The sequence below is a fragment of the Actinia tenebrosa genome, unplaced genomic scaffold, assembly GCF_029948245.1.
Source record: "Actinia tenebrosa isolate PJP-AT-01 unplaced genomic scaffold, QUT_ActTen_1.0 PGA_scaffold14__42_contigs__length_11649687, whole genome shotgun sequence".
Classification (NCBI taxonomy): Eukaryota; Metazoa; Cnidaria; class Anthozoa; order Actiniaria; family Actiniidae; genus Actinia; species Actinia tenebrosa.
The window spans coordinates 9,626,310-9,651,856 of record NW_028292574.1 but is presented as its reverse complement, the minus strand read 5'-3'; the positions used below and the strand labels follow the sequence as shown (position 1 = coordinate 9,651,856).

The window sequence follows — 25,547 nt, the reverse complement described above, 5'->3', positions numbered from 1 at the left end:
GTGAAAATAAGATATACAGTATATGAGTTTGACATTTAGGGCCCGGCCGGGATTTAGGGTTTTGGGCGTCTTGTCAGGAGGGGTGTTCTCTCTCTCTCTCTCTCTCTCTCTCTCTCTCTCTCTCTCTCTCTCTCTCTCTCTCTCTCTCTCTCTCTCTCTCTCTCTCTCTCTTTCTTGGCGTTAGTTAACGCGGATCTTTTTTCTTCTTGCCGAGGACTCAGGTATATGAATACCCCGACATCATTACCATAGCTACCAGACAAGGAATCTCAGTGATAGCCGTCACCCCTGTGCAGCCCTTCATTTAAATCCCCTTAGAAGTCTAAAGATATTCAGAATCACATCAAACCAAATTGAAATAGCAGGGCGACAGATTACACCAACATTTACTTAATGTCTATTGCAGTGTTTGTAGGTCGTCTCAGAGCACGCCAAATTTATTACATTTCATGAGCAGTCGTGATCCAATTAAGCATTGTTAAAGCTACCCTCTTTTAGGGGACTACAATAGAGTGTTGATTACATTCATAATCGTCAACAAACATTGGAGATCTCGGCCAATAACAGACTAGAATTTATAGCGTCCTTTATAGAGGGATTTAAAGTAATCAAAGATCCTAACGTCTGTCAGTTCTTGCTCAGAAGAGGGTACGATCATGGACGACTCGCCTACTCTTTCCATGTTTACTGACATGGACTTTGATAAGTATGGAAACGAAGGGAAATCTGATGATGAAGATATTGGATATCAGTCTTTGGGACGAAACATCAGGGTAAGCTTACGAGAGAACTTTGAATTCTTTTAGCATCAAAAAGACTCTGTCTTACTGATAGTAGAGCTTAAGAGCTAAATTATTAAGCCCTGTGCAGAGAAAGACGCTGAGTTTTAAAACGTAGCTCGTATGAAAAAAACTTAGAAAACTTTAGAAAGGAATTTTGACAACACCCTCCAAATGCGCACGCTTTTAAAAGTGGGAAATAAAATTTACCACTGGTTTAAAAAACTTTTGCAAAGTTTCACTTTGCATAACTGTTCCAGTCGCCCGTAGTATTGATATCTCTGTGTACTTTGTTGTAAAAACAAACTCGTTATTGATTACATATTCATGCAGATTCCACTTTCTGTAGACATTGCGTGGGAACGGAGTTTCAATTCGACTTCATCTGCAGTCCGACACGGTGCACAAGAAAGCTGTACAACTTAGGCTTGTTAGACATAAGTTGCGCAACTTTACCAAGCAAAAAAATGGCGATTACGGCGATGGTGCATCATGACAAACTAAGAAGTATATTTCAGACATTTTAAGTACGCATTCATATACTTAATATCTCAAATCACAGTCTGTATTCATTTCATTTTATTTGCAGTTTTTTTAAAGAAATTCAATCGAAATTTTTTTCTACATATTACTATTGATCCGCTCAATTCCTAACTGTTCAAAACTTTGCAATTCTAAAAGTAAATGTTATTGGTATTTCAGTTTTTCTACGAATTTTGTCGCAAAGAAAAAGCTTGCGTTTTAGCACAAGACTGTAGTATTTTTTTTGGTGGAGATTTGACCTATTTTAGCCTGGCTTGGTCAAATTTTTCACCTCTGAAATATCAACTGGTTTCCAAGGGTTTGCATAATTTATGTGTGAGCAAAAAAGATTTGCTTAGCAGGCACTCGTTTGAGCTCAGTAAAGTACCTTTCCTGCTGACTGAAAAGTCTTCTTTTCTTTTCCTTTGGCTGGGGATCAGCATTCGAGGGGAAATACCGTTAATTCCAGCGAAAAAAAGAATCTGCCAGCAGGAAGCGAAGTATTTCGATAAACTCGTTGGAATTTTTTTTGTGTGTGTAAGAGAGAGTCAATGTATTTTTGAAGTAGTTAAAAATTGAAGTGTTCATCAGTGTTCTTGGAAGAAAACACAAAAAGAGTTAAAAACAAGAAGAGTTAATAAATAGTTATGAATTTTTAACGTTTTATTTTGTAATTATTCATAAGTTCACCAGTTCTTGGAAGAAAACCCCAAGAAAATTATTAAAGAAAAAAAGAAAATAAAAAGTTGATCAATAGTTATGAATTTTCTGCGGCTCATTTTGAAATTATTTATAGACTTTATCATTAACTTTATTCAATTCATTAACCTGTCTTTGCTATTCGCAATTATAATCCACCTGCAGATAAAATTTCCAATTTAATTTGTAAGTTAAAGTTGAAAAAAATTATAACCAAAATAGGTTGAAAAAAAATTAAGTGCAAGGTACGAAAAATAAATATTCCTGCATTTTTTGTGGCCTTTAGAAACAACGTTTTGTTGGGCATAATTATAAAGTTTCAAGTTAAATTTTCAAACCAAAGTCGAAAAAAGTTACAACTAAAATTGGGTTGAAAATTTTGTGCAAGGAAAAAACTCATGAATTTTTTGTTGCTTTAAAATAAATTGTTGTTGGACAATTAAATTTTGCATTTAGTTTTAATGCTAGTTGTTAATGTTTTTGCAGTGAAACACTGCATGGAGCTTTCGTTATTATGGTGTTAATATTTAATACCCCCTACCTTTGCACTAGAATATATCCTACTAAGCATGGCTAGATTTAAAATATATGGAATTATTAATATTCCTTCTACAGAAATTTGCACAAACGTTCTAAAAATTAACTGGGGAAAAAGATGTTTCTCTGTTTTTGTTTTGAAATGATATTTTATCATTTTAATTTGCTGTCAATCATGTATGAAAGACAAAAATTACTTAAAGCCAAAGAGATTTACTTTTTCAAAACAAAAACACCAGGACCTGTCAAATGTAGAATCGTTTTTTCATGTTATTAAAATGAATTATGAGGCTTCAATGTTGACATTTTTTAGAGAAGTTAAGTGTGGTATTGAGAGTTAATGGTATTCAATATAACGTTTTACCTCAATAGTGCTTCGATCAGGACTCATTCATCCAGTTTTTAAAGAAAAACATTCACAAATTTTGCATAAAAACAAGCCTTTGTTTTTTAATAAAATCTCACAAAGACTTACTTTAAAATTTTTCGAAGGAAATTAAATCTTATTTCTACTGAATGTTTTTTATGTTAATGTTTAAAACCGACTAGAAGTCAAAAAGTGCAGCCATTTGTTTATAGACAGTTGTCATGACAATCAAGCCGAAGACTCCTGGTTGTGCTGGGGGTGATTATATAATTATCTATATTGATCTTATTATCACCACAGCCTTTCATAGTTAATCCAGGACTTAATTTAGTATGCTCAGCCATGCTTACAGTACAATGCCCTACACTGACACAATAAAAAATTCAACATTTTTAAAGTGAATTTTTGACTTCTTAAGCTAAACCTTTCAACTGCAAGCAAACCGGAAAAAGCTGCTAAATCCGGAAAAATACCACGTCCGCAGCATCCTACCAAAAATAAAGAAAATTAAACAAAGTACTAAAGAATACGTTATCGATCTTGTAAATCACTGTTGAGGTAATTTTGGAGTAAATTAGTTTTGAGCAACAAAGATCAGAAGTGTGTCTTTATTTTGCTGATGTGAACGATTGTACACTCCTCTCACAGAAGCTCTTATTTTTGCAACTTTTTTACTGAAAGAAAAATAACCATTTTACCAATGCATGAACTGATTTAATTTAGTCGAGCCATAACAGGCTTTGGAAATCTTTGGTCATAAAAGTTAATGTAAGTTATGTTAGCTTTAATAAGAAAAGCTTGGGGGAGCCATGCAGTGAAATATGTCTAGTGACTTGCACGACTGCATAAAAAGTTAGAATTTAGTCTTCACTCCATCATAAATGTCATAAATAATAGGTGAAACTAAACTATAAAGCTGCTTCTCAGCGACATCAGGTCCCAAGCCAGCAAACCGTGAACAAGTTTTCATAAGTTTTTGCCATCATAAACATAAGCTGCACAAGGCTCTTGTTAGTTCAACGATAGCAATTTAGTAAATCAACAAAAAATCAGTTAATTTTCTAGCATAGGCAAGCTACTTTTTCCTTATCGCAAGGCCAAAGAGATGTTTAATTTTCAATCCTAACCACTTTTGTGCAGAGTTTATGCGTCTTGATAAGTGAAGAGTCGCGGAGTACACCAAGCACACGCAGGGTTATCAATAAAGCTATAAACTAAGGACTTTTTTCATGAAAAATAATTTCATAACGCGATGAGAAAAGCTACCAAATCGTTCGTCTCCATGACGATATCGAGTCGCGTGTGTTTGCCAAATCAAAGCTTGAAATAGAACTGGATTTGAGCTAGCCTTGTACTCCGTTGTACCTCGATACTTTCAAAAGCTCACGAACTGACCAATCAGAGGTAACGCTTTGTTGACTGAACTTTAAGCGTTTGCTCTGTTTGTAAACGATCAACGAACTCGAAAATCAGCTGAGCTGGATCAAGAGCGCAAGCAAGACGGGGAGTAGGACAGAGTTCTTTTTCTACTTTTTACGTCTTTTAACTATAGGTAAGTTTTGATGCCAAATATTATCATATTTTACAGAGTAGAAAAACTTCCCGAAGCCGACCTGAGATTGAAACGGCTTAGAGATTTATTCATCGCTAAAAATGCGAACGGGAAGCTTAAGAGGAAGTTTGTTAGATTTATACATACTTGATCTTTTTCGCCATTAAACCTAAAAGCAATTGGGTTGAATTTTTCTAATAAATTCATGTGACGCCCTTTCCTAGACTGTTGAACTTTACCCAGAAAGCTGGCTAAGCCTCGAATAACATCAGTTTATCGCCAAGCTATCATTTTTTTCACCTTTACATTTGACTGCGCCGTTTTTCATCCACAACTGTATGCCAAAGGATTACAATATAATCCCTTTTGTTAATACTGTCCGGCCCTAAAACAAGATTTTTAGGGGCAAATTAGAGCAAAGGGTTCGATCTTCGATGCTAATTAGACCATTCAAAATAAAAACTCAGCTGAGGTAAAATTAGGCCAATATTTCTTTATTAATGCAAAGAAGAAGAAAAAGCATTTTGTTTAAAACTTTTGCATTAATCTGGCTTACTTTCTGTCAATTACTTGACTCTTTCGAAATCTGCAACACAAGGCACTTTATTGGCTTCCGTCTGGAATGCTTTGATTGCTGCAATTAAAAGGCTTCCCTGCAGTTTTCTGGCTTTTCTGGCTTTTCTGCTCATAAATGGCTTCCACACGCAATTTTTTCTTTCACAAATACCAAAGGCTTGTAAAAAACAAATTTTCTTGGATACTTTTTTAAGTAGATTTGAATTTCTGAAATAATATTTTTCGCGTTTGACCGCATTTTGATGTTCGAATTAGAATCTTAAACAGCTGTCAAGTTCAGTTTAGAACAAAAAAGCTTCTTACGCCACTTGGATATAAATTAGAGGTTAACAGATTAATGAATTTCTTTGCATGTCTTGTTTTAACAATAAGTCTCATTTGCTATATTTTACTAAAGATATGCTTTAAATTTCGCAATAATTTTTGTTAAATCAGTGTATTTAACTTATAAAATTCTCCTGGGAATTGCGCTTTTTAGTTCATTTTGTGTGCTTTGGTGTGAATTATGCTGTAGTGGTCGTAATAATAATTTCCAATATTGTCCATTGAACACATCAGTCAAAGAGACAGTATCGTATCTTTTGAAACTTTGTCGTTCTGTTTCAAATTTCTCTCTCGTTTTGACAACACTGGAATTCCTAGATATAATATATCGTTGTATTTGCAAGCTATCTGTCAAATCATAACTCAAGTTAGCCTTGTAAAAGACGGCTTAGCAATAACATGAATAAATACACATTAGAAGAGCTAACAGTAGGGCTCCAATATTTAGGAAGCTCGTATTTTTTAGATGAAAAACGCAGAAAAAAATTCAGAATTTGAGCCAAAGAATACGAGTGCATTCGACTAATGAGTAATAAGAGTAAATCGTTTTACAATAGAAATTTGTGTGCAACAAAAGCCTTGTTTAGTTTTGTTTATTTTTGTCGGCTTCAATTTACACTAATTGAACATGACCAAGCGTCCTGTTTCTATAGCAACGTCCATCCATCTCATGGCGTCGCGTCTCTGCATAGACTATTCATTATCGTATACTATTTTAGAGGATCTAGGTCAAAGGAGGCTCTGTAAGACCAAAGACATAACAAACTGCTTCCAAATTCTGTCCAATTAAGAGTCATTTAAAAAATAATAATTTCGGTTGAGAAGTCAGAATAATTAAGGTAGCTCGGCAAGACGAAACAGCTGAATTCGAACAAAGAATCGCGGGAGACCTGTGTGTAAAAGGTTGTTGAAACGAAAGCTTGAGTGGCCGGCATCGAGGAAGAAGTATTATGCAAAAATGAGTTATCTTAGAGGCTCACCTTACGATTCCTCTTCAGAACCTGGTCTAAGTTCAGTAATCAAGGTTCGTAGAGTTTCATTTTGAAACGCTCAAAAATATCGAACTTGACAACAACACATGTGGAGAGAAAACGAACTGTTAACTCTCAAAAACTCCTAAATAGTTCCTTATTATTAACACCGATTGCTGTATTTCTTGCAGAAATTAGAAGAACAACATCTGAACGGTGATCCAGGCACCAAAAGCCCCACAGTTCCGACTAAAATACGCGATATTGTGAACAAATCCATCTCGCCTGATCCCAAAATGGCGGGCACATCTCCATCTTATGGTGGTCTTGGAGACGACTCTCGCATGCTGCAGTCTGAAGTAAGCCGACTAGAAGATCTTTTAGCAGCCACTCGAGCCGAGAGAGATGAAATTGGGTCTAAATACATGGCTGTTAGTGAAAGAGTGAGTATTTTTATAAAAGTTTTGGGGTAAAGATTTCTACGAAATGGCTTGTGCTTGAGATATAAGCTACTATATACTCTATTCTAAACTTGAGTAGATAAGGTTATCTAGAAGGTCAGAAACGATTGCAATATTTCGCAATGTTCTTCAATACATATATCTAGTATCGCAACTTGAGATTACAATCGCTCAAAAAATACGATTCATAAAGTTAAATTTAAAAAAAAAACACCCAAAAAAAACTTTGGGAATGTTTATATTTGCATGGGTGTTTGACAGACTTCCCACAAATTTTTGTTTTTGATCTTTGAAATCTTTCAAGAAAAATAATAAATGTCTCATTCCTCGTTGGAAAAGATAGAGAGACGCTAGAATTTTGAATATTTTATCCTCATGTAAATACCCCTTGACAAGTAAGCAAACAACTGAAGCAATCCTAAAGGCTAGATATATCTGGGATTAAACATGTATTCCTATCTTGAGATTAGGACAAAAATATATATGTGTACCTTATTAAAAGAAGTAGGTTGAAACACTTTGTATTTAAGGGTAACATTTCTTCAATTTGATACAATTTGTGTGAGGTCAATTATACTAAATTCTTTCGTAACTACAAAATCTTTGAACATCTCATTGTTACCAAGAGGAAGTTGAAACACATTCATAATCTTAGAAGTACATAAATGATTCAATTTCATTATATATTCCCATACTTAACAAAAAATATAATCATTTCTGATTTCAGCCAAGCACGATAAATTTTATCAATTTCTACTTTCCATACTTGTCAATGTTGCCACTTCTAATTATGTTTTTTACTTATAAATAATATTTATTAACTTTTGTTAATTATTGTTGCATTTCCATTATTGTTTTGTCATTTGAATACAAATGTCATTTTCCCTCAAATAAATTTAATTTCAAAAACAAATATTTTCAGAAGAAATATGTCCATTCTAATTTTCTTCATAAATTTTAAATAATCAATGAGAGTGTTATTAGAAACCACTTCCTGATACAAGAAAAAAATAGATTTTTAAAAAAGAAAATTTCACTCTTGTATGAAGTTCCAGCACACTTCCAGCACAAAAGAAATTAAAATTTTAGAATCTTATTTTTGAAGGATCTAAACATATGACATCCTGAATATAACAATTTTTCTTGTTTTTTAAGTTTTCTCTCTTGGGTGATAGACTACATTGTCTTCTCTGGCAACTAATTTATTCATTGAAAGCTTTTAAAAGTGTTTATCTTTGTGGTCAATAATGAACAAAAATAGTCTGTGTTCTATAATAGATGAAGAGTATAGGAAGAGGTTTATGGTTAAGGCTGCAAAAGTTTTTCATAACAGATTTATGCTATATCTTAATCCAATCCAGGCTATAAAAATATTGCTGAATTCCATTGACTAAATCCCCTAAGAAAGCATAACAGATTTATTCTAGATCTTAATCCAATCCAGGCTAAAAATATGGCTGAATTTCATTGACTAAATCCCCTGAGAAAGCCTGTAGTTTCTAGGTTTAAAACTTAAACTTATATCTTAAAACTATCACACCTAGATGATGTATATGATGCTCGAGGGGCTCTTCCATTCTCCACACTTACTACCAATACATATGCAACAACACACAACATTTAACTCACATGTTGATTATTATTAAGCCAGAGTGGTTTTCACTAGCAGTGCATGGAGCAGATACCATGAACCTAAACAAAAGTTTTGTTTTCACTACAAAAGAAACACGAAGATATATAAGCACACATACATGCACAAGTATCAAAATTTGGATGCTTGTGCAAACTTGTGCTTGCTTATGGCAAGGGAGAGAACAACACATCAAACAAACTCCACTCACAATCAAGAATTAAACACAAGTAAACTTAAAAACTAAATCCTACAACTGTTTTCTATTTACTATAGCTTGAACAACACATAAAGGGAGGTGGAAGCCCTGAAGCATCCCCCAGCAAATATACTGCGATATCTCCATCAGTAGCTGACAGCGTCATGGGTAGTCCCACATCAGAGGGTAGCAATTTGGTACAGCAGGTTGCCTACCTGAAGAGCAAACTTGAGGAAGAACACTCAAATTACAAGAGAAAGTTACAGGCATATCAAGATGGACAGCAGAGACAGGCACAACTGATACAGAAACTCCAACAAAAGGTATGATTTTGAGCAATTTTTGTATGTATATTGTATATGGCATACTACAAAATGATGTACAATAACTTAGCCTGAAGCGAGATGACGTTTTACCCCCAACTCTATACCATGATAGTTTTTAAAATTCTTTCATATTAAAATTTTTGACTCAGAGAATACAGGAACAATAGTCATAATTAAAGAACAAAAGCAGTGTGAAAAGGATTATGGTCTAGAGACAGGGGGTAAAATGTCATCTCGCTTTAGGCTTATTTAACAATTATATATATATATGACCAATTTGGAGCAACTGTGGATATGTTTGTTTTACATAAAAAATGTTTTTTCTTCAATATTTTGTTCAAAATGTGATGACCAAGCATGTTTGTCCAAAAATCTAAGTTTAAAGTGAAGACTGTTTCATTTATCCGAAGAATGGAGATTTAGAGGATTTTATGAGGATTTAGAAAATCTTTCGATTCCAAAAGATGTTTCTCAAATTTGCTTGAATGACCATGCATTTTTCTTTCCTCCTCAAAGATCGACTTATAATTCTAATTTGACCTATTGGTAGTTTTATCAAGCTGGCTGCAAAATTTGTTAGGCTTTCCGTCCACCATGAAGTAATAAATCCAATCTGATGCTAAAACCATGATTTAGAGTTTGACTTGATTTTTTTTTTTTTTTTTGCATACAAATACTACATTGCATCAAGTCAAACATAAACTTGGAACAAAGATATTTCAATTTTTCTGTATATTTTAGTCAAATGTATGTCATACTTAATCTTTTTCTTTGAATATTAACCATTTAATTTATATATCAGGTATTGCAATACAAGAGAAAATGTGGTGAACTGGAGAACAGTATGAGTGAGAAGAGTAGTGCTGAAGAACTTGCCAGAAAAGAGGTAACTTGATTCAAATTTATTGTTCTTTGGTTATATTCACAAAAGTCAGTATCTCCTGATGAAATATTCATATATCTTAACAGAAGAATAAATTATGCTTTTAAGAACTATGGATCTAAAGAGTCCCTTTTTTTTCAATTGTATATAAACTTTAGACTGAAGAACTATTGCCAATAAAAGGTTATATGTCTTGCAGGCTACAGCAAAGTCTTGCACGGTCAGACCTTTTCATAGTTTTTTAATGGAGTTAAGATTCAAACAGCTGGTGTTATTGCCAATAAAAGGTCTTGTCTTGCAGGCTTTTAGCAAAGTCTTGCACACTGTCAGACCATTTTATAGTTTTGTAATGGCAGAGAATAATAATAATAATAATAATGTTTATATCCAGGGGGCTCACATTTTCAGTGAGGCCCTTCACATCACATTCAGACACCTAGTGTTAAATACCAATTTAAAACATTTATATTCCACAGTTGAAGAATGTGTCAGATAGTTTGAAAGAGAAAGAGGCACGGCTGAAGGAGTCTGAAGAAGAAGCAAGCAGTGATCTTGAAAATGCTCTCATTAGACTGGAAGAAGAACAGCAAAGGTATTTATCTTCTTTCAATAGCTTCCTGCTAATAGCTCCCTGGTAGTTTTGGCTTTGAATAACCTTAAAACAGAGCAGTGATAGAGAGAGGGGGTTAAGAGTAAACTGTTTGCTTTCAGGAAGATCAGCTTCTAAGTACATGCTTGTTACTTGAGCTCAAGACAAGTCAGAAAAGGGGTAATTTAGAGACATAAGTCCTGTCATCAAAAATTTACAATATAAGTTGTTAGGGGCAATGGCATAAGGTTGTTACACTGTAATAAACTTTATGCTGTTGCCGCCAACAACGATCTACTTTTAACAGCAAAACTTATTTCTCTAAGCTATTTCATTTCTTAATCAAGTCGTAAGCATAGTAAATGAACAATCAATGAACATGGTTTTAGGTATACAATAATATTAATTTTATTATGATATTAATAATGGCTTTTCTTACCATCACAACAGGAGTGCTAGCCTTCAACACGTGAATAATATGATCCGTGAACAACTTGACCAGGCCACCGCAGCCAATCAGCAGCTGTCGCTTGAGATTCAGAAGCTGACATCTGACTGGAATAAGGCAAGAGAGGAGCTGGACAACAGAGATGAAGAAGAACAGGCGTACTTCACAAATGAACACGCTCGGCTTATGGAGCTGTGGAAGACACTGAATGGCTTTAGACGTCAGTTTAATGAAATGAAATCTGCCACTCAAAGGTTAGTGCAAAATAAATAAAATTGCCGTTGTTTTTCAATGGCAGCATTTAATAGCCAGTGGCTGACAAACCTGTGGCCCTCCTTCCATGATCAAATTTGAATTAAGAAGTTGGTTTTTATGGAGAGAGGAAAACCTAATGAGAAGCTGGAGAAAAACCCTAAAAGAACTGGAAAGAACCATTAACCAACTCTATTTGTGTTTGATACTGAACTTGTCCAGTTGTTAGATTAAAACCTGGGTTGCATTGGTGAGAGTCGAGTGCTGTCACCCACCCATACTTCCTTTACTTTACTTTGTAACCAAACTATATTACTGTTAAGCATTAGCTCCTCTAACTTTTTAGTACGCTTTTTAGCTTATTTGTGTGTGTGTGTGTGTTTTTTTTTTTACTTGTCAAAGAAGATAAAGTTTTGGTACAACACTAACATTGATATAATATAGATAGCCATAACCCCATGTTTTCTGTACTAAAATTTAAGTATCTTTTAATTAGGGACCTGTCTATGGTGCGTGCTGATGTCAACAAGTCTGTCCGTGTTGTTCAAGGAGCCTGCATGGACCTCGACAAAAACCTCCGTGGCATGGATCAGACAACCCAAGCAGCTCTTGAGGAAGAACGATCCAGAAGGCAAAAGGTAGGAAATCTCATCCAAATATCATGTAGGATAAATGTCGGATAATAAACGGGATAATATATTAGTTATTAGTGTGAGTGTCGTGTAGCTAAATTTAAGTATTCTATCATGGCTGAAATAGTGGCAAGTCATTGGACAATGTCGGCCAGAATTGGAACTTGTCTCAGGGGCAGATCCAGGGAAGGTTCCTGGGTCCTCTTTGTGTCCCTACTTCGAAGACAACCAAAACTGTTTTTTCCCTTTGATTCTAAGGGTCCACCCCTCCCTGGGTTAATTTTGTGCGCAGCACCCCTCCCTGAACAAAATCCTGGATCCACCCCTGTTGTCTTGTCGAATCTTTGCTCCTTACTGGTTATTTTGACCAGTAAAATTGAGCAACAAATGAGGTATGACCGAGCTAAAACTAATTTTGGCTAGTAATTATAACCATCTACTGACCAGTCGTTATTTTAGCTTTGCCTATGTTACACTTAAAGTTTTCCAATCTTTTTAAAATCTTTCCCGTGGTTTGTCTATTTAGGCTGAGGAGCAGTTACGTGACAAAGTTAATGAACACATGCAACTGCAGAGTAAATATGAGAACGAGAAGGCTAACCTGACATCGAAGTAAGTATTGTGTCGTATATTTTATGTATATTTTAACTGCTACTGAACCTATATGGGGCTCCTTCGTGAGGTTTGCTCCCCACGCAATACTAATATATAAACACCACTCAACTCACCTGTTGATTTTTGTGGAGGGAGAAAAATCGGAGTACCCCAGCCATCTTGTAGCAAGGGAGAGAACAGAACATCAAACAAACTCAACTCATGTGCCTAGTTGAGGCTAGAACAGGCATCCGCAGGCTTGAACTACACAGCGATGATTGACACCACCATAGTAACATATGCCACCATTTCCTTTGCTATGTTTGCTCTGAATTCATTGGCTGAAAGCCATAAATAGCATGACAATGAGAGCTGTTGTTTCTGCTAATAATCCCGCAATAGCACTTTTTCCTTAAATTCGCAATTTATTATTTTCAACTAGGCTTGAAACCCTTTCTGACATGAAGGAGAAGCTCGAAGCTCAATTGGACGAAAAGTACCAAGAACTTGAACACACTCGCAAGCAACTGAGAAGCACGGTAAGATTTTGATTCCAACAACATTGATGCAATATTATTGATTAAATGGTATAAATTGATAGTGAAATAGGAAGAATACATGATTTATTCTGTGTTAATCCAAGGAAATATATTAGAGTGAAGGCATTTAACCCGTGCAATAGATATTAGACTAATACACTTTAGTAGACCCTAATTCCATTGTTTTCTTTTGTGTCTTTTTGACTATTACACGTTGACTAGTATTTTTTATTTGACGGGTTAAATGCCTTCGCTCTAGCTTTTATTAATTTTTTCAATAAAATATAAAAAATAAGAAAATTAAAATTATTTGAAACGATTGTGAAACAATGATTATGACAATAGACCAGTTTCGAATTCCAAATTACCGCTGTGTTCCTTGATCACAGACTCATTTACACAGGGTTAGCCTCGTATCAGTGTTTAAATATTCACAAATACCAACAGAAAAGTAAAGAATGCACAATTTCAACAATACAAGCATTTTGAAACTCGACGAACCTTGACTGGAACACATGAATATTCTGCACAAACTCGAGGCTAACCCTGTGCAAACGAGTCTGTAATCAAGAAACACAGCAGTAATTTGGAATTCGAAAAAGGTCTATTAGATGAATATTAAATTATAAGAGTTTAGTATCAATTATTTTGAAATAAGTAACAAACAAATGGCTCATAAAGATTATTCATTTATTCCATTATCAGATAATCATGATTATAGTTATCAAAATCAAAATGTAAATTATTTATAAATTATGATGAATAAAGAAAATTGATGAAGAATTTTCAGAGATTTCTTTTACTGCTTTAATGGTAACTGCTGACATAATTGCCTTTATTGCTTGTGCCGTTGATTGTTGTCACTGCTGCTGCTGATGATGATGATGATATTGGTGTTGTTAATGATGTTGGTGACGAGAATGGTGATGACCAATGCTGATTATGGTAGAGTTATTGGTAGTGGTTGGGATGTTCATGAAGTTGGTGGTGGTGGTGATGATGATGGTGATGATAATGATGATGGTGATGGTGATGTTGGTAGTGGTAAAGATAATGGTGGTGGTGATGATAATGATGATGGTGATGGTGATGTTGGTAGTGGTAGTGATAATGATGGTGATGATGATGGTGATGATGGTGATGGTGATGTTGGTAGTGGTAAAGATAATGGTGGTGGTGATGATGATGATGGTGATGTTGGTAGTGGTAAAGATAATGGTGGTGGTGATGATGATGATGGTGATGTTGGTAGTGGTAAAGATAATGGTAGTGGTGATGGTGATAATGATGGTGTTGGTTGTAACAATGATGGTAATATCTTATTTTCATCTCATTACCTTAGGAAAGCGGTTTTGCTAGGCAGACAGAGGAATGGGAAACCCAGAGTGAGGCAGGAATAGCAGCTGTGCGTGAAGAAGCAGACATGCTCAACAACACTCTCCGCGAGCTGGTGACTGTAGTCAAACACGATGCAGAATCCACAGCCCGCTTGCTTGGATCTCCTGGACCTGATATCGAGGATCTGACAGAAAGCATGATTGAAGAAGAAGACGCCGGAGTCCGACGATCTGTGTCACCTTCTCGGGGATCACGCTTGCGTTCTGTTTCACCAACTCGGGCACGATCACCCGCCATGTCAGACAATGTTCTTGCTACCGTGCAGTCATGCATCCATAAACGCAACCTTCAAGTCCAGGTAAGATCTTTGTTTCCAATCCTAGCTTGTCATTGTCATCACCATCATTATCATCATCACCATCACCATCCATCACTATCACCATCATTATCACCATCATTATCACCATCACCATCCATCACTATCACCATCATTATCACCATCATCATCATCACCATCACTATCACCATCATTATCATCATCACCATCACACCATCATCACCATTACTATCACCATCACCATCATCATCACCATCATTATCACCATCATCATCACCATCATTGTCATCATCATCACACCATCATCACCATTACCATCACCATCATAGGCGATTGCATTACCACTATGCCATCCTCAATTCCTTGACTTCATGGTAAAGTGAGTAAGGTCTTGTTTTTACTTATCATTTTTTTGGTATGTTTTAATCAGGAACTCAAGTCACGAGCAGAAGCTGCACGTGAGGCTGCAACTGCTTCCAAGAAACAACTGGACGACAGTGAAAATGAACGAAAAAGACTCGAGAAGGCGCTTACATCTGCAAGAGATGAAGTGGATGCAGTGTAAGTAGATAAAGATAGGCGTAATTGTAAATTTGAGGACATGAGCAAGGGTAGGGGAAGAATATTCCATTCTTAAGGTATGGGAGGGTTACATCAATTTGAGCACATGACCAAGGGTAGGGATAGAATATTCCATTCTTAAGGTATGGGAGGTTTAAATCAATTGAAGCACATGACCAAGGGTAGGGGTAGAATATTCCATTCTTAAGGTATGGGATGGGTACATCAATTGGAACACATGACTCAAGGGTTAGGGGAAGAATATTCCCTGCTTAAGGTATGTGAGGGTACATCAATTGGAACACATGACTCAAGGGTTAGGGGTAGAATATTCCCTGCTTAAGGTATGGGAGGGTACATCAATTGGAACACATGATTCAAGGGTAGAGGTAGAATGCTTAAGGTATGGGAGGGTAACATTAATTGGAGCACATGTCCAAGGGTAGGAGTAGAATATTCCGTGAATTTGGACCTTCTGATTAAAGCTATATTAAAACATTTCTTTCCTTAATAGTAAACAGAAGCTTGGCGAAGCAGCACAAGATCGAGAAAGATTCAAGGCAAACTCAGACGTCCTCTCAACTGAGAAGCAAAATCTTGAGAAGTTTCGCTTATCGATGACTGAACAGATTGAAGGCATGACTGTGGAAAATGAAAAGCTCCAGGCTGCGAACAACGAGCTGCAAAGACAAAGAGATAACCTTGAAGACGATAAGGAAGATTTGGAAAGAGAAAAGGAAAGACTTTCGAAAGAAGTGGCAAGAAGTCAACAGGTAAGAAAATGAAGGAAGAAAACACAACTACATCGATGGAAAATGGAAAAATGAATCCAGTGAATGCTCTTCGTTATGAAAATGATAAAACGATAATTCAAATTTGTCTCACTTTCGCTCACACACACTACCACTTCATTCAATATTCTTTGCGAAGCTCTGAGCTCATACGTCTAATTTGTCTTCCTTTCGCTCACACACACTACCACTTCATCCAATATTCTTTGCGAAACTCTAAGCTCAAACGTTGATGAGATTTTTACGGAAGAAGGAAAACTAGAAAAACCTGGAAGAAAAGTCTCGTGGCAAGGAAGAGAGAAACAAGCACAGTATTCTATGCATACAAATTTCAATTCGTTGATTTTTACGGAGGGAGGAAAACTGAAAAACCTGGAGAAAAACCCTCGTGGCAAGGAAGAGAGAAACGCCTCAAACAAACTCGAATTTTTGAATCGCATTCTTGACCGAACTCGGTGGAATAGCTAAACCTTGCCACATTACAGATTTTTTCATCTTTTCACGGTGTAAAATTTACCCTTTTATCATTACTGTTACATTAGAAACACCGACGCAGCTCATACTAGTTTTTAGCTAGTTATCTCTTCTTCACATTACGGGTGATGAGCCTGAAGAAACAGAGTTAATATAAGATATATTGTTCTTTATTTTTAAGGTCATGGAGCAGCTCGAAAACAAACAGTCATCTTTGAAGGAAGAGATTGTAAACCTGAAGGAACAGCTCTCCCGTGCTCTCCTTGACAAGGAAGTCCTTGACCAAGAGAAGGGACACTTGGCTGATGTACTGTCCAAGTCAGAAGTACAACGAGCTGAACTTGAGCTCGAAATAGGTAAGAAAATAATGCCCTGACTTAGATCAGCCCAGAGGTTGTTTCAGGGTTCAATCTGTGAGTTAGCCGTGCCCTGAGTTAGATCAGCCCAGACGTTACTCCAGGGTTTGATCTGTGAGTTGTAGGTGCTTTAGTTGTTTCAGTTTCTGATAACATTGATGTCTGTTAAATATCCTTGTAGCCAAAAGCTTAGAACCCTCTCTAACATTTTGTAGGTAAGATGAAATCAGAGGAGATTGCTCTTCGAGATGCTCTGGTCAAGCTTCAGTCCCTCAACGAAGGACTTGGTCAAGACAAGCTTGAACTCAACAAGATTATCAAGCAGATGGAGTCTGATAAAAACGCCATCTCACAAGAGAAGCGAGACATTGAAGCAGAAAAACACAGCATCCGACAGGAGCTGATCCGTGTAGAGCAAGAAAAAGTCGAACTGGATACGGAAAAAAGCACGCTTGACCAAAACCTAAGCCTCCAAGAAAGTGGTCGCGAGAAGCTTGAACAAGAGCTTATCACCTCGAACCGAGAGAGAGCGGAGCTTGGCGATGCCTTGAATCAAGTCTCACGCGAGAGAGATAACTTGCACGATGAGCTGATACAGACGAGACGAGAAGTTGAACGACAGAGCACTAATGTTGTTCGTCTGGCTAAAGAGAAGGAAGAGCTCACAAGAGAGAAGTCAAGTCTGTCAGTCGCTGTCAATGCTGCTGAGCGAGATAACCGTGCGCTTGCTGAGAGCAATGCCAGCCTGAAGAGCGAGAAGGAATCTCTCGAAAACGCTCTCTATGAACTCCAGCAAACCGCCACCAAGTTGGAATCCCGCAAAGAAGCTTTAGAAGCTGAGAACCAAGATCTTCTTCTCGCTAAAGAAGCGCTAACTGTCGATCTGCAGCGAGTGAGAAAGGAAAAAGAGATCGAGGAAGCGAAGCTTCAAAAGGATAAAGAACTCCTAGAGCAGAAGTTGAACCAGACGCAGCGTGATGGAGAAGTAGCTGTCAAGAGACTTGAACAGAAACACGAGGAAGAAAGTGATAGATTGAAGAGAGAAAAGGAAAGCGCTCTTCTGCAGGCTAACCAGGAGAAGGAGGAAGCTATCAACATCTTGAAGAACGAGAAGGTACAAATCTCTCATACTTTTTTGTTACTTTTCTATGGAATCTAGAAGTTACATTTATAGTCGTGCCTCGAAGAATCTTCGTCGCGACGAAGTATGTAGGTTTTGGTGGATGTCAATCAATGCGTTTCCATGACATTCCATAGGCACGTGCCCTTGAAAACGTCGTATTTTACGCCAATGTCACGTAAACACTGGTTTTACGAATCAAATTGTACGATTCTGCGGGTGCTATTCAGAAGTTGACATTAAGTTTTCCATTAATTTCTAATTGAATCTATATCAGTGCTGACTTTTTTTATTTTTTATTTTCCAGGATGAGATGCAAAAGAGAATGGAGAAAGAGAAGTACGCGCTCATGAACGAAGTTGCTCTTGTCCAAAAAGAACGAGACGACCAACTTCTTATGGCAGAGAACGAGAAGCAAGAAGAGCTACACAGAGCGGCCAACGAGAAAGCTTTACTCGTTGAGAAGATTGGAAAGATTCAGAACGAGAGAGATAACGCTGGGGTTGAGATTGATCGCATTAAACGCGAAGCATTCAGCCGTGCTGAGCAAGACAAATCTGCCATAACACGGACTCAGGATGAGCTTAGAAACACGCGTTCGAAGCTTGAGGATATGAAGTAAGTAACAAAAAGAAAAATGTATAGAAATGTGACTCTGAAGGGGTTTCTTTTTGAAGCATTTTGATTGGCTGTAGTAGGTTTTTCGAGCTTTCTGATTGGTGCTATGTGGAAGCCATTTGAAGCGGGTCGTGACACCTTGTTTGCTGCCCATACGAGTTTTGTTACTTAGGAGACTCCGTGTGACATTAAGTATACAAAATCAAAGCACAATGGAGAATATGATCATGTGACTAGACCAATCAAATTGGGCCACGTCACGGCACGGCAACGTCGCAAGTGTTTTAGCCATGCAAAGCTTTGCATGATATTAAAATTATGACAATTTTTTCCACGTTATTTACCTCGATGATCATTTCTCATCGCAGCAAACGATACCAAGCTGAAGTAGTAGACCTTAAGAACCAGATCAAAGACTTAACCAAAGCCAAAGAGAACTCGCTCCGCGAAATCGGCGAACTGAAACTTCAACTCAAGATGGCTGAGGAAGCGCGTGATGGTGTTAGGAGAGAACTGATTGACGCTCATCGTAAGATTCGCGATGGTGAAGAGGCGAGAGAGGTCTCCAGAAAAGAAAACATTGACTTGAAACGACAGCTGAAGGACGAAGAAAGAGAGAAGGAGGCTGTTCAGCAGACAGCGAATGAACTGAGAGGAAAGGTAACTACGTTTGACTCAACTACAACTTTAGACAACTTACTACGAAAATAATTTTATTCCTCTGAATTGCAGAATTCTCAAATCTTGACCCTGTGACTCGCACGTCAAGTCAAACACTCCAGTTTCGCCAATTTTCTTTTGCTTAGTTTAAGCCTTTACTTTGTGTAGAATGTTCATGCATTCCAGTGTAGGTCCATGGAGTTTCAAAGTGTTTGTGTTGTTGAAGTTGTGCATGTTTTGCTTTGCCGTTGGTATTTTACGATAAATTGAGGCTGAAATGAGGCTAACCCTTGCTTTGCTTTATCGTTAAAATGATGTACTTTATTTTTGTGTTTGTTTTCCCAGGTCAAGAAGGCAGAGTCCGAGAAGACCAACCTCAGACGTGTCCTCGACGAATCTACCCAGAAAATCGCTTCCCTTGAAGAAAACAAGAGCGGACTTCAGAAGGAAGTGAATGACCTTAGAGGAAGCCTGAGGGAAGTTGAGAAGGCAAGACTCGAGGCCAGAAGAGAACTACAACAGTTACACAACCAGGTTAGTTAAAAGACTTGCTTTTTCATTGCGATACCTTGCTGTCTTTTTATCATTGACAAGTTCTTTCGTTCTCTGATTGGTTCAAACAGGAAGCCCTTTCAAAGTTACTCTGAAATGACTTCCTCGTGCGAGTATTCTGATTGGATGGGACACGTTCGTTTGTCCTGTGATTGGTCCAAAACAAAAGCCATTTGACAGTGACTATGAAAACTTAAAGAATTCTGATTGGACGAGATACCTTTTCTCTTTCTCTGAATATTAAGGATAAGCAACTCATTTAAGAGTCATTCTATTCTATTTAAAAAAATCCACTGTTTTTTTTTTCTTCTTCTTCTTCTTTTTTGCAACTAATTTCTTTTCATTTTCTTTAACTTCAGGTCAAAATGCTCGATAGTGAATGCTTAAAATGTAAGAAAGAAATATCAGACTTGAAAGACCAACTTGCCAAGGATGAACACTTGTTGAACGAGATGAGACGCGATAACTACAACCTCAAGCAAAAACTCGTCGAGACCGACGGACAAAAAGAAGCCGCCAAACGCGAGATCCAGACATTGAATCGCAAGATGGCCGAGTATGAAGAAGACAACCGCGTAAGAGAAAAAGACCTCACCTCAGCTCTGGAAGAGTCGAGACGTGGTGAGCAGAAGAACTTAGAGAAAGTCAAGAATCTAGAGAATGTTATAGAAAACTGTAACCAGGATAATAGTGATTTGAAGCTCAAGTTGAGTGGTTCTGAGGGCAGGATTACTGGGTTGGAGTCACAACTCTCTCGTATGGAAGGTGTTAAGAATGATTTGGAATTCAAACTGGCGAGTCTGCACTCTACTCTTAGGAGGACATTGGGTATCAGACCACCAGGAGAGAATGGAAGGTAGGGTTACTTGTGTTAGTGATTTGAAGATTTGGCGCATTCTTACTTATTGGGAATATACAACGCTCATACTTAAGCTCACTTACTACCACGACATTCAATATTTTATGAGTACGACTCTCGCAACCCTTTTCTTGGCTTTTACGGAAGGAGGAAAATTCCTCAAGGCGAGGAAGTTAAAAACACTCCAAAGAAATTGAGCTTATAGTGGTGTGCTAAAATTTTAGTTCGCCGGCAGATATGAGACGCGAGTGCCTTATTTTTCAAAATACTTACAGCACAAAATTTTTTTTTTAAATGTAGATCGCCATCACCATCTAGAACACGCAGTCCCAGCCCCAGGCGCCGTACTGGCTTCGGTCGCAGCCGGTCAAAATCACCCGAGAAGACCCTGGACGATACTGACGCTGGTGGACGCCGATCTGTCTCCCCCATTCGTCAGCTTTCGCCATCCAGGACTGGCGACATGTCCATGTCTGGTGAAATAGATCCCGAGACGGTTCGCGTCGCTCTGCGGGACTTCGCGCAGAACATGAAGGAGACCGAGAGAGAACGCGACGAGGCTGTTACCAGGGCAGCTGCTTTGCAGAAGGCAATAGGCGAGATGGAAGAAGAACGCGCCCGCACGGACCAAAGAATGCAAACGATCCAAAAATCACTCGGAGAAGCCGAAGAAAACCGACGCGGTGCCGACGGCCGCTTGAGTAGTGCCCAGACTGCTCTCATGTTACAGGAAGAGACGATCAGGCGACTGGAACGAGAGCGTAAAGGACTGAATGAAAAGATAACTGCTCTTGACTCGAGCTTGGCTCAAGCTGAAGCTGACAGACGCCAACTGAGGGACAAGATTGCTGGCTTACAGCAGAGCGAGGCTAGGAGTGACCAGGAGAAAGAGGCTATGAGGGCTCAGATCGAAAACTCTGAATCTCGCTTGACGAAGATTGAACTCAAGAAGAGATCTATCGAAGGTATGTAAGTGAATAAGTTAATCATTAGTAAGGCTTCTGCGTATAACAATCACTAGTCCAATTCATAGTTCCGACGCCATTTAGATACCGTTTCTGTCCTACAAGCTCAATCAATTAGATAGAATAACAAAATAAAAGTATGTGAATATATTTCTTTGGACTAAAAGTTTATAAACGAAGAGAATAACTAGAAGTTTCTTGAGTAGATATTTCGGACGATATCCAGCGTCATTAAACTGATGATGGACGATAATCCTTTGTAGTACTTTTTTAAAACAGATACTGTGTAATTGTTTGTGGACCAATATTTTAATTTAACTGAGAAAACTGGTTCGCTCTTTTCCGAGTCGTAACCATGAATGAGAAGACCAATACAGTCAACTCTCGTTACAGCGGACACCCTCGGGACCGTCACTTCATGTCCGTAATAGCGAGCATCCTCAATAGCGAAACTTTTTTACGGTCATTTCTTTGTCGGGGATTTTTCTCCTGTCCGTAATAGCAAGGTGTCCGTAATATCGAGTTGTCCGCAAGGCGAGAGTTGACTGTAGAACTAATATATAAAAAAACAAAATCTCATATTACTGAATTGAATTTTTCAGGTGATATTGAGAGGCTTCGAATGCAAAACGCAGAACAAGAAGCTGAAAAGCAGGCTCTCCGTGAACGCTTAGACCAGATGCTGAAAGCACAGCAAGAACTTGAGTCACGCGCAACCTCATTACAATTGACTGTAGACCGTTTGACTCTGGCTCTCGCCAAGACTGAAGAAGAAGAGCAGGCATTCAGAGAGAAGGTGACTGAGCTGTCCATGTCTTTGAACGACAGTAACAACAACTCGCAGACTCTACAAGAGAAGCTGCAGCAGTTGCAGCGTGCGTTGACGAGCAGTGAACATGACAGGTGTGTGATGCAGGAGAGGCTTGAAGCGCTGAAGGGCGCCCAACAAGAGGCGAAGTCCAGAAACAATGCCATGCAAGATCGTATTCAACAGATGAAGAATGATCAAGCTGACTCTGAGGTAAGGGCTTGAAATATAAGATAAAATCGTCCTTGTTTTACGAGGGTAGCGCTTAATAGCCACTAGCTAAAAGGAGAATTAACCCTATGGCTCTCATCCATAATTAAATTGGAATTAAGAAATAGTTCCAGTTCCCTGCGCCATCTTGAAAGGTAGCAGCGCCTTTGCATCGAAGTGAGACGAACGCATAAATGAACGCACCTAACACCCTTGCCTTCGTTGTATCCTGTAGGTGAGAAGAATGGAACTCGAAGGCTCCATCCGTCAGCTGCAACAAATGCTACGTCAGCAGAAAGAAGCCGAGGAGGAACTGGTAGCGAGGATAGGGAAGTTACAAGAGGAGAAGCGCGAACTGCAGGATCGTTTGGCCAAGTTTCAACACGGTCTAGCTGCGGCTGAACAGGAGAAAAGAGAATTGGAACGAGCACATGTCCGTCTGGAAAAGGATAAAAAGGCTCTTAGGAATACTGTTGATAAGGTATGTGTTGGCACTGGATGTCTGTCTGTCTTTCTACCTGGCTGTCTGTCGTATGCATCTGTCTGTCCGCTTGTTAACGCTTTGACTTGAATATATCTGCTTCCCCTATTGGTCCAATAATTTCTATACCTTTATCATTCTGTCCCTTGACTGCGCATAGATCCCCTGATTACTCAATGTCTTGTTTCGGTCCTGTTTCGTACCTTTAGATCGAACGCGAGAAGTTGGAGAGCGACGAGATGACATCCAGACTCCGTGACGAACGCGAACGCCTCGACCGCTCAGCAGCTTCCTTTGAACAAGACAACAATGAGCTTCAGAGACAGTTGCAAACAGCCAATCAGCAGCTAGCGGAAGTAGAGCAGGAGCATGCGCGTAAGCTGGTGGAATTGACGTCACGACATCGTCAGGAAATGGAAATGGAGTCTGAGAGATCGCGACTTTCTCAGGGTCAGTTGGAAAAGACACAGATTGCTAGAGAACGAGCTCATAAGCAGAGAATCAAAGGATTGGAAGAACAGGTAAATTTAACTTAACATAAGCTATTTTCAAAGATTGTTCTTGAGGACGTTAACGAAACGAAAAAACGCCGAGTGCAGGCAGAGGTTTGTTAAATCTTTCGTAACGATCGATAACAACATAAGCTTAAATTAAACGAAAATAGAAAGACGAAAAAGGGTTTCTGTTACCAGGCTAGTTAAAGGGGCGCTTGGATGAAAATTGAAATGACTTGAAACTTGGTTAAACTTATAGCGACCGATATGAAAATTTATCAATTATTGTAGCATCCAAATTGTGAGTAAATGACGTCCTTTACTCAACCCTGTTGTTCTTTTAGTTTTTGAACCAAAATTCCTTGGTGACAATGTGCTTAAAATGCAGAATTTTTGGTCGAGTAGTTCTTGAAAGTCAACTATATTCATCGTTAAATCACTTCAAATAGGAATAATCAGTTTCCAATTTTGACGGATTTTCATCCAAATAGCCCTTTAACCTAATGTTTTGTTGATATTCTTGTTTTGTCTTTTGGGTGAAAAGATTTTCTTACGAGGTTTCTCTTGTCTTCTAGGTGTCCACTCTCAAGGATCAGCTGTCCAAAGAGCTGCAGAAGAAACAGTCCTATCTGACCCGCACCGCACAGAAATCAGACGAGATCAAAGACCTGCGCAGTAAGCTTGAAGATTCTCTCAACATCGTAGCACGAGACACAGTCTATGAGCCCAAAGTCCTCGACCGAGAGTCCCAAAAACTTGAAGACTCTATGGTCGATGGGAGCTATTCCTCACCTTCCCGAGGGACCAAGTCGGGTTCTCCACCAATGAGAGTGACAAGCACTCCAGCCTCTCCTCTTAGACGAACTGTTGGCGGTGGCTCACGTAGGCTCACGCCTGGAATCAGCCCACTGCGTAAGACGAGGAAGTCTGCATCCTAACTTCAAAGATGAACTTTTTACTATAAATAGATAGCGTTCCCACTGATCTTGCAAACATACGCAACCAGAAACAATCCACAGAGACTAGACAAACTTTAGAAACTCTTTGCAGAAATTCCTAGTAAAGATGAAGTTGGGCAACAAAATAATGAAATTCTTGAAAATTTGATAACTGCATTTTGGCGTTTTCTCCTTCAACTTAACCTTCCTTCACTGTGAATTCCTGCAAAGTATCTATGCCATAATTTTAGTTTTTAACGTTTCTTACAGCATACTATACTACAAAGCTAAGTCTAGGATTCTACTTATCTATTTGTCCCGTGGATTTTAAGTTTTAATCTTCAGTTGGTGCATAACTCTTCCAAATCCAAAATGGCGGACGCTTCTGAGCCACTGAGAGACACATGCGTGACGTCATGCTGAAGAGCGAAGAGAGTAGCCTGGGGACGAGGGTACGTTCTCTTGTGTATTTACTATACAGCCTGACGCCACGCATGTGTCTCAATCTCCCATTTTTTGATTTGGGAGAGCTAACAATGAGTAGCCTGGGGACGAGGCTAAAGAGAACAGTTTTTATTACAAGAGTGAGATACGAAAATAGAGTTCGACAGTCTTCTCCATATAAGGCATGTGGATGACCATATTAGGATAACAAAACCATATTAGGAAATATGACGTTTCTAGTCGATAATATAATTGTAGATTAGTAGATTTTTCAGAGTGATTTAGGATTTGATCTTTGTTCTACTCATATACTCTTAATATATTTCAATCCATACGTTCATGATTTTGCTCGTTTTTTTTTGTAGTTTTTATTATAATTTAGGAGTATTGTGTTCTATCTCTTTTTATTTTAGGGCTTTAGTATTTATTTTAGCGATGGTTTTATGAGAATTGTTAATTTTTATGTTAAAGAGTGTCTAATAAAGGTGAAATCGAAGACAATAATGTGCATGGTGTCCTTAAAACCTTCGAAAAATCTTCAGATTTTATCGCGCAAACTCTGTATGAAACAACCTCTTTGCGCTGGCCTAAGCATGAATGTGTGAAATATAAGTCAGGGCACGGCTAACTCACAGATTGAAACCCTGAAACAACCTCTGGG

At 38.2% G+C, this 25,547-nt stretch overlaps 1 protein-coding gene and 1 long non-coding RNA gene across 4 annotated transcripts; one reads left to right on the top strand and one right to left on the bottom strand.

The window, feature by feature from the left end:
* Positions 1-617: 617 nt before the first annotated feature.
* Positions 618-25,390, top strand: LOC116290534 (uncharacterized). Of its 3 annotated transcripts, none has more exons than XM_031697586.2 (23): positions 618-773; positions 6,519-6,770; positions 8,695-8,940; positions 9,746-9,829; positions 10,303-10,418; positions 10,866-11,117; positions 11,612-11,753; positions 12,274-12,359; positions 12,784-12,880; positions 14,223-14,576; positions 14,986-15,116; positions 15,631-15,889; positions 16,563-16,737; positions 16,953-17,851; positions 18,165-18,475; positions 18,844-19,135; positions 19,481-19,669; positions 20,047-20,543; positions 20,847-21,511; positions 22,114-22,532; positions 22,765-23,010; positions 23,220-23,531; positions 24,080-25,390. In XM_031697586.2, the coding sequence occupies exons 1-23, from the start codon at positions 657-659 to the stop codon at positions 24,440-24,442; spliced, it is 6,504 nt and encodes a 2,167-aa protein (XP_031553446.2). In that variant the 5' UTR covers positions 618-656; the 3' UTR covers positions 24,443-25,390. The 3 variants fall into 3 exon arrangements, with proteins under 3 accessions (XP_031553446.2, XP_031553448.2, XP_031553447.2); XM_031697588.2 differs by lacking the exon at positions 618-773 and adding an exon at positions 4,314-4,456; XM_031697587.2 differs by lacking the exon at positions 618-773 and adding an exon at positions 6,091-6,380.
* Positions 9,831-10,992, bottom strand: LOC148911468 (uncharacterized). The gene is made up of 2 exons (XR_016119658.1): positions 10,855-10,992; positions 9,831-10,481 (listed from the first exon to the last, which is right to left on the bottom strand). It is a non-coding gene; the product is annotated as an uncharacterized LOC148911468 (long non-coding RNA).
* Positions 25,391-25,547: the final 157 nt, after the last annotated feature.

Coding starts and splice junctions, on each gene's coding strand:
- LOC116290534 (XM_031697586.2), top strand. CDS start 657: ATGGACGACTCGCCTACTCTTTCCATGTTTACTGACATGGACTTTGAT. Junction 9,830..10,302: donor AAGAACTTGCCAGAAAAGAG/GTAACTTGATTC, acceptor TATATTCCACAG/TTGAAGAATGTGTCAGATAG. Junction 14,577..14,985: donor AACGCAACCTTCAAGTCCAG/GTAAGATCTTTG, acceptor TGTTTTAATCAG/GAACTCAAGTCACGAGCAGA.